We start from the raw sequence: 8,995 nt of genomic DNA, 5'->3' as shown, positions 1-8,995 counted from the left end.
GGGGATTACAAGAAGTAGTTTAGGATATTGGTTGAATCTATTTATGGGAAGATATTTCTTTACTGCCCGATTGGTCCGTATGCTTACTGGCAGAACTGTTACTAACTTAGAAGATATTTGGTGTGGATTTAAATTAGATTTTTTAGTAGATTATGATAGATGCTTTTGAAATGTGTAGTTAAAAAGTTGTAGAATCCATAAAAAATATGGTTAATATTGATTGTTTGACTTTGATCTAAATTAAAATTAAATTTGAATCCAAATCAAACGGGGCTCTTAGAATTGTAAATGGATCGAATTTTTTTGATCCTATAAAAATAATTATACGATCTGATTCGATAATCCAACGGATATTTCGATCTGATAATCTGATTCAAAATTAAGTATCATACATTTCAAAATCAAGAATGTTAGTTTCAAACTTCAAAAGTTGGATTTTTATTAAAATTTATTTATGATTTAATTAATTATTTATTTATCTTATTAATTAAATATATTTAGGTCACAAATCAAAAATTTTATGTCACAATTCAAAAATTTTATAGATCACAATTTGTTCATCGATCACAAATCTAAAATTTTTAAATCATGATTTATTTATTGTTCACAAATATTATAAGTCACAACTTAATATACAATTATAAATTAACAATTTTTTAAATCAAACATTATTTTTTAGTTACAATTTACATTTTTATTGGTAACGAATTAACCAATATAATGATCACACTCAGTCAAATCATTTGTGATCACCACCAGGGCCGGTCCTGAGGTGAGGCCAATGAGGCCTGCGCCTCAGGCCCAGAACCGAAGGGGGCCTCATTTGGCCCAGTTTTTTTTTGTTTTTTTTTTTTTGATTAAATGAAGGAAAAGAAAAAAAAATTCATTTCCTTTTCCTCCTACGACCGACTGCTCCACCTCCGACACTCCAATCGGACCGGCGGCCAGGCGACGACAGGTGGCTTTTTCTCTTCTTTTGTTCCCTTCACTCTTTCACACAAATTACAAGAGAACAAACCACAAAACAACTAAACAAGCTAACCACCCATTTTTCAAATTTCAACCCTAACCGGCGTAGCTTCTCATCGCGCTGGAGACCTCGAGTCACTAGTCGCCACCTCCAGTACTGTGTGTTTAAACTCATCTATAGCATTGTAACAATTTCTTGAGCTCTAATAATCGAATCGAAAATGTTCCTCACAACTCACAAGGTAAAAAAAGAATGGCATTTCAAACTTGAAACCTATGGGTTATAGGAGGTTTTAATGTTCTCTTTAATTTGTTCATTTTTTAAATTTTTATATGAATTTATCCCTTTTTTTAAGGATTAAGTATGACTGTATGATCGAGGAGTTAACATTTTCTTTCCTAAAGGCCGATTGTTTCAAGTTGAACATGCCATTGAAGCCATCAAGGTAACCGCATTCATGATAATTTTATTATATACCCAATTACCCATCTTCATGAATCTAGTGTAAATTACTTTAGTTTTGATTAAATTTAGTATTATTTGTGATCCTTGTAGTTGGGTTCCACACTTCTACTGCAATCACCATAAAAAATAAGGAAGGGATGGTTCTTGCTGTCAAAAAGCACATTACCTCTCATCTTTTGGTACATTTACTATCCTTTTTCTTCAGAATCATTGGGTTGGAATTTTTTATGTTTATCATTGTCACTTCAACTTGTTCTGTTAGGACCAAATAATGATTTAATTTTTGTTTAGGTAATTGTACTAGTATTGATATCACCTTATGTTATTTCTAGATCTCATTTCCGGATACTTGATCAAAATCCTAATCACTGAATAATGGAGTTTGTTGTTTTCTGAGCTTGAGCCCTTGCAAGAGTAATGAACTGGAATGAATATAAGGAAACAGTGTTCTAACACCAGTATTCATAATGTGATTCTAGTTAAAAAAAAAATGTCAAAATTAAAATATTAATATCAGCATGGAGGAGGTTAGAAATGTATCGTGATAACTAACTTTGCTCAGAGAAACTTAATGCTGAAAGAGACGTGAGCTATGGATGCTCTGATCGCAAAAAGGATCTTATAGACTTTGAGATTATCCTTGCTTTTACCGTAGTCAATTTGCCTCAGTGCCATATTAGTATCTAAAATGCTTGCCTTGGAGTTAGCATCGTTTAAATTTAATAGTTCTTTTTGAAAGTAGATGTTAAACAATTTATGTCATGTTCTTAATTCATCTCATATTCTAATTCTGTTGTAGGAGCCTAGCAACATGGAGAAGATTATGGAGGTTGTGCTATGATTGGTTTAATTGCTGATGCTCGAACACTGGTTGAACATGTCCGAGTTGAAACTCAGGTACATGTAAACTTTAATCTCCATTATAACCTGCCGTCCAATAATAGAATGGTATGGGCAATTGCTTATTATTTAGTAATTTTTGTTTTTCCATAATCACATGTTCTCTTAAGGTGAGCCCATGATAGTGGACTCAAATACACAAGTTCTCTGTGATCTTGCCTTGCGATTTGGTGAGGGAGATGAAGAGTCAATGGTTAGCATCTATCTGTTATCATATAAATTTCCCTTTTCTTTATTTTCTCTTTGGAAGTTAAAATTATTTGCCTTATAGCATTTATGTATAAGTCTGCTACTCTGAAACTTATGGCATATCTCTTATTATCACATTTTTTAACCTTTACTTTTAGGAAATATATCTGTAATTTGATTATAATTATAGCACTGGATATGATCCTTGAGTATTCTAATTTTGCTGCTTCTTGAGACCCAAGAGAATGAGGAGTTCTTAATGCACAATTTGGGCTTTGTGGGAATGCAAATTCATGAAGGTGGACAGTAATAGTTGCCACAAAGATAAAGTTGTTAAAATGAAGTAAACTTTTTTCCGAGGAAATGTACTTCAGTGTATTAATTTGTTAGTTTTGCTATTTTATAATGTAAACCTTTTGTATAATATATTTGTTGTTATTCTAATGTTGAGTTTTAAGTTTACAATATGTTGCATAATACGTTGTTAAATTTTGCATTCATGATAATTTTGGGGGCCTAATTTATGAGCTTTGCCTCAGGGCCCAACAATCACAGGACCAGCCCTAACCACCACTGTCATCAGTCGCAACACCACCAAAATCGTCGCCTGCCAGAACCACACCACCACCCCCACAGCATCACAACTGCCACCGTCACACCTACAATATCATTAAACCACCACCGCCACATCTCACCCCCACCTACCCCAACAACAACCGTGCACAGCACCACACCACTTACCCACCACCGCAATCGTAGCATCATAGTAACACATCATCGCTAGTGTCATTCCCACCTCAACGACCACAGCCAACATCACTACTATCACAGCCACCGCTATCGCTACCGTCGCCGTCCCCAGTAGTGCCATCGCCACGACATCAAAATTACCACTGTCAATTTCACAATCTCAGAGTCACCGACACACCATTGTCTAGCCATCTCACGATCTCAAAAAAATCGTCGCGTGCGATCTCAAAATCATCCCTACACAATCGTCTAGCCATTTCACAATCTCGAATCAAAGTTGCGATGCTTAGATCGGCCGTGCACATTAGCAATTTGAAAAGTGCCACTGCACGACTTCTCTACACCACACTGCGCCCAGAGCGACTTCTTTCTCTGACATCGCTGCATAGTCGTCGTTGTGAGCAGAAGAGTTAGAAACGAGAGAGAGAATTGGTTTGGGGGAAATGAATTAGGGTTTGGAATGAAATAGGATATATTAATTAAATAATAAAATATTTTATTTTTGAACAATGAAACATCCAACTTGATTTTAGAATTCTGACTTATTAAATTAGGGTGTGATGTAAAATTTTATATTAGACAACTGCTAAACCCTAGATTTAAAAGCCCTAAATAATTTTTTACCCAATTTCTGCCCATCTAGTTATATGTTCCAAATTTTATGATATTTTAGTAAATATCTGATGTGGAAAATTAGAAGTTGGAAATAATGAAAGCAACTCCAACTGTTTGCTCCTTTGGTTGTTTAATTTATTAAATAAGCAAATTATTTTTATTTTATTTTAATTAATAAAAAAATAAAAACTCTTTAAATATTTTAATTGACAATATTATATTATTATCTAATATTATTTATTATTTAAAAATTATGTGTAAAGTATAATACAAGTTTTAAAATGGAAAAAAAATTAGCTGTAATAAATTATACGATAATATATAAAATATATCATATTTAAAAACAAATCCAATTGGATGTTTTTATCAAATCAAATTGATTTATATCCATATATGCTTTAATTAGTTAACGGATTATCGAATTTGAATCTTGATTGGGCTATCGAATTGAGACCATAAATTCATCTCTCATTAATTTCATCGAATTCGAATTGAAACTCATCTATAATTGATTTAAGCTAATCAATCACATAAACTGGGCGTGCCAATTAATTAATTTTCAGAGAATTTTGAGTATCAATAAGCAATAAGATTCTATAAAAATTTTGGGGAAGAAATAAAATCCATCTAAATCATTTTTTTTTTTTTATGACTCAGGTGTTTGAGTTTCGCTCGACTAATTATGAGGAATGATAGCCTTCCCCTCGGTTCGCCACTTAGGTAAATCCGAATGCAGTTGCAACTTCTACACACTTGGATCGAACATTCAAGATACAATTATCCTCCCTGTGGATCTCTTTTTACAATGTGCAGACAGGATCTCTGGAGGAACGGCAAAGCACACAATAACTTTGCCTCCACAAAACATTTACCTTCCAACATAAATATTGCCTTCCAGCTGCTGCGGGATTCAAACCTCCGATATTCCGTAGAGAACCCTTCTCCTTTATCACTACACCATTCGAGTGGAGGCAAAATTTATCTAAATCTTACTTTTAGCTCGAAGTGTGAGATTAATTAAGGGTTATACTACATGTACATTATTGTGTCCATAATTTACAAGTGACATAACATTATTGAAGAATCGAAAAACAATTTTTTCAACCCATTAATCATGTAATTTCACATATACATTATAGACATCCTTATTGATACCATATTATACATGAATAATTATCCATTAATTAATCAATATTAACTCTTGAGAGATAATTTCTACAAACCTAGTCACTTTGTTATTACTACGCCTTCGTTTCACAAATTTATAAATATATATAAAGAAGGAGGAATTGTAACAAATCCTACAGAATATATGGATGATAATAATAACAATACCAATTATTAAACTATATATATTTGATAAACTGATCAGAACAAGGAATATCAAATTCTTAACCATAACCATATTAGTCGAACCAAATAAAGACAAAATTACGAGGGTAAAACTTAGCTAGCAATTGCCAGATTTTAAATTTCGAGTGGTTCATATACCATAATGGTGTACAAGAATAAAATCATTCAATCAAATAAATCGACATTTAAGTGTAAAAAAAAATTCTAATGGTCGATCAAGCCTCTAACCGATGATTTCCATCACTACTTCTGAGCTTTGAGGTTGAGGGTTTATGTACCAAGAACCTATAGTAATGTAACTTAAGAGTTTAGCTGAGCATTCTCTGTTTTATACTTTTGGACCTCCTCTTGTGCACATATCAACCTACATCAAGAAAGAAAACACAAGATTCTTACAATTTATTCGATCCAATAAGGTAACTTTAGACAGTGGCACATCATAAGAAAATATAATTGCAGATACCTCCACTGTAAATCAGTTACTTCACGAAGTAAATCCTTCTCCCTGTCTTGAGCTGCCTCCAACTAGAGAAACAATGAGAGAAAATGTAAATATTAACTTCACATTCCAAATCAAGAAGCACATAGTATAAATCTGCACAATAGTTTAATTTAAGAATGCTATGTAAAATCGAGTGGGGATAGATTGCAGCTCAAATGCACAGATAAGCAAAACACGTACGTACCAAGGATTTTTCCATGCAAGTTATGTTTGTCGAGATGCATCCTATGTCTGCACGGGTGGCTAGACACGGTAAGTCAGAATACCATATGAAAAAAATGAAGTATGAATTTAAGATGCATCATCTGCAGAAACCTGTAGAATCACCGACAGACACTTGCTTCATTAGACTAAGGATACAATCCTGTAGGGAAAAAAGAAAAGAAAAGAAAATAAATTTCAAAGAATCCAAAAAGATAAAAAGATTTATACTGAGTCTGAGACGAAAACATACCCTTTGAAGAATGTTCGTTTGCAAAGCCGACTGCAGCATAGAAAAAAAGGCATGGCCAACAGAACTTGATGGTCTAGAATCAGAAGGCAGTGGTGGGGAAATAGCAGGATGTTGAGAAATCACCTAAATAGCCCATAACATTCTTGTAAGATATTTTATAATAAAAAATGTAATGTGATGTAATGGAGCAAGAAAAATCAACAGCCATAATTAGACTTTACATTTTAAATTTCGAAATGGTTTTACTTCTTGAATATCATTAGGTCTGTTGGTAACCAATCTTGATATTGTCTGTGTCGTGATATATTATGAACAAAACTAATAAAACCTAAAATCTAGGATTGTTATTTTTGTTATGGACCTAATCACATCGAAAGCTACATAGTAAATCTTTTGAGTTGGCATTGTTCCAAAATAACAGCTTTAATGATTAACACCAACCTGCATGCTGTGGCTTTTCTGTAGCATTGGAGCTCCAACCGCCTGGAAGGACATAATTAGTAAACGTAAAAATTTCTCACGCTAGATCAAAACAGAAACCTTTTCTACCTCGACATTCTCTGAGGTAACCTTGAAGCGGCCTTTTTGCTGAACAACTGGCTTCGCCTTCTCTTCAAGTTCTTCACCATTTGCTGCACCATAAATATAAACAAGAATAGACAAGGAATTAAATGGATAACAAACCAAAAGCCGTGTTATTTGTTAAAAAAAAAAAAAAAGGGTGTTAAGATGATGAAGTTAACTTGCCTGATGTTCTTGAGCCTTTGGGAATTAGTTCGGGAAGGACATCATCTACTGTTTGTGGAATGAAAGCCCCGCTGCAGCTCGACAAATTCTGGGGCTGATTTTGCAGTTTATCGCTAAAAGATGCAAAGTGCATAATACAAATTTGTCAAAGAAAATAAAACACACGCAACGTAATTGAAAACAAACCAACTCAAAAAAGAATGTGAGAACCCAGAAATGTACAAGAAAGTAAAAATTATGACTGAGGATTCTGATAATTGTGATATATAGAAAATTTTCTTGCACAACACCAATTGAGAAGTATCCAAAAGAAATTTCCAGTACTGCATTATCTCTGTAAACTTTGTATACTGAACTGGTTCATCATTTGAAACTTTTTTTCCAACCAGATACCGAGAGTTTCACCTTTTGTAGGGAAAAAGAAAAAAAAATAAAAATAAAAATAAAAATAGGAGGAGAAATAGCTGAAAGAATCTCGAAAAAAGAACTGTTGAAATATATGAGATGCTTTATTCTCACATACATAGAGAAAGAGAGAAGGGGAGGGGAAAAATAAGACCTCTCAACATCTTGCAAAGATTCATGAACTAGGGTTTAAAATGAGAAAGTACCAGACATATCCAGCTCAACTAATCAACTTGAGCTAGAATAACCTAAGATCGATACGAGGAAGGCTCGAAATAAAGTTATGAGAGCGGAATTAAGGATAATTAAATTTGCAGGCCTGTAAAACCACAACGAATTGATTTGTCCATTTTCTAGAACATAATGGATCACTGAAACGATTTGCAGATAGAAGGGGAGTAATTAGCAATTTTCTCAGGTTAGAACACTCCTTATTGTCATGCCTGGCTTTTGGAGGATGTACAGTCACGTTTGACTGCTAAATTTGACAACGGCACAGTAGAGTAGACTTATTGTATATTTTAGTTTGCAACATGTGGATTATTGAAATATCCAAGAAGAAATAATCCTGTAACATAAATATAAACAGCGATGCAGATAAGGAATCAAGAGAGCAAAGATGCACCTCTGATGAGAGTATATAGGGGCTCCATCTGATGATTTTCCATTAATCGCAGTCTCAGATTTTTCTGCCAAATTATTTTCCACGCGGTTCTCTTTTCCAGGAGAAATTATGTTAGATGTTTGCTGCTCGCTAGCTGAACCAGAAATACTTATGTCGCCATCGGACTTTTCACATTTAGCTCTAGAATGTATAACAAATTCAATTAGAACCAACCAAACAAATTTATGATAAGGTCGCAACAGGCCTTGATACAGATTGACAACGTCCATAATGTATAGATGAAGTGTTGAGATTGCATACTAGTTACTCACTCAAAAGGGTAAATACAGTTATGCTTATAAATGTGATGTCACAAGATGTATGCATGCATTATAGAAATATGATGATTTACATGTTAGCAGTGGAGTCGACTGATGAGAAAGAAGCAGAGTTACCATTATCATCCTGCAAAGATTTATATTGTAAGACACCAAAGAGAGTCTGAAAAATATCCTACTTATATAAACCGCATAATGTTGGGTACATACCAAATCTGCAATATCTGAATATTGACTTGCAGACGACAACTGACATTGAAGCTGTCGAAATTGTTTGGATGAAGATAATTGATGCTGAAGTTGTTTGCCTAGCATATCTTCATCTTTTTCTGGTATATCATCGTCCTGGATCTGACAGCCAGAGTAAATGTATTATAATCCCTGGGAACCAAACTTTGCAGCAAATGAACCAATTAGGAGAACAAAAGGCTGAACAGAATTATTACCAATGAAGCTTGAGCCTTCATATCGTCAAGGTTGAAGTTCCAACCACTAATCCCACGTTTATATTCATTCTGCGGAAGTTTCCAAGTACATGATAAACTCAGAAATCAAATACCAACATGCAATTAAATCAATTCCTATCACCAAAAAATACAGTTAACGAATTAGCATCCCAGTAAATGAAAAGCCTTAACCACCCTTCAAGGTCTCACTTTCAGACCAAAACCTTATTAGGATGCCTATCTAATGATCTTTCACT

At 33.9% G+C, this 8,995-nt stretch overlaps 1 protein-coding gene and 1 pseudogene across 4 annotated transcripts; one reads left to right on the top strand and one right to left on the bottom strand.

The window, feature by feature from the left end:
* The first annotated feature begins 1,337 nt into the window (after positions 1 to 1,337).
* On the top strand, positions 1,338 to 2,758 carry LOC111365572 (annotated as a pseudogene).
* Positions 2,759 to 5,309: 2,551 nt separating this feature from the next.
* LOC111366198 lies at positions 5,310 to 8,955 on the bottom strand. 4 transcript variants are annotated; one of them, XM_022986904.1, is made up of 12 exons: positions 8,739 to 8,955; positions 8,503 to 8,643; positions 8,367 to 8,419; positions 7,976 to 8,155; positions 6,946 to 7,058; positions 6,748 to 6,830; positions 6,640 to 6,681; positions 6,199 to 6,228; positions 6,060 to 6,108; positions 5,929 to 5,987; positions 5,706 to 5,767; positions 5,310 to 5,606 (listed from the first exon to the last, which is right to left on the bottom strand). In XM_022986904.1, the coding sequence occupies exons 1-12, from the start codon at positions 8,757 to 8,759 to the stop codon at positions 5,543 to 5,545; spliced, it is 897 nt and encodes a 298-aa protein (XP_022842672.1). In that variant the 5' UTR covers positions 8,760 to 8,955; the 3' UTR covers positions 5,310 to 5,542. The 4 variants fall into 4 exon arrangements, with proteins under 4 accessions (XP_022842672.1, XP_022842673.1, XP_022842670.1 ...); XM_022986905.1 differs by having other exon boundaries at positions 5,929 to 5,975; positions 8,739 to 8,951; XM_022986902.1 differs by having other exon boundaries at positions 6,199 to 6,321; positions 8,739 to 8,949.
* Between the last annotated feature and the right edge of the window lie 40 nt (positions 8,956 to 8,995).

The sequence above is a fragment of the Olea europaea genome, chromosome 17 (assembly GCF_002742605.1).
Source record: "Olea europaea var. sylvestris chromosome 17, O_europaea_v1, whole genome shotgun sequence".
NCBI lineage: Eukaryota > Viridiplantae > Streptophyta > Magnoliopsida > Lamiales > Oleaceae > Olea > Olea europaea.
This window is presented reverse-complemented; position numbering and strand designations above follow the sequence as displayed.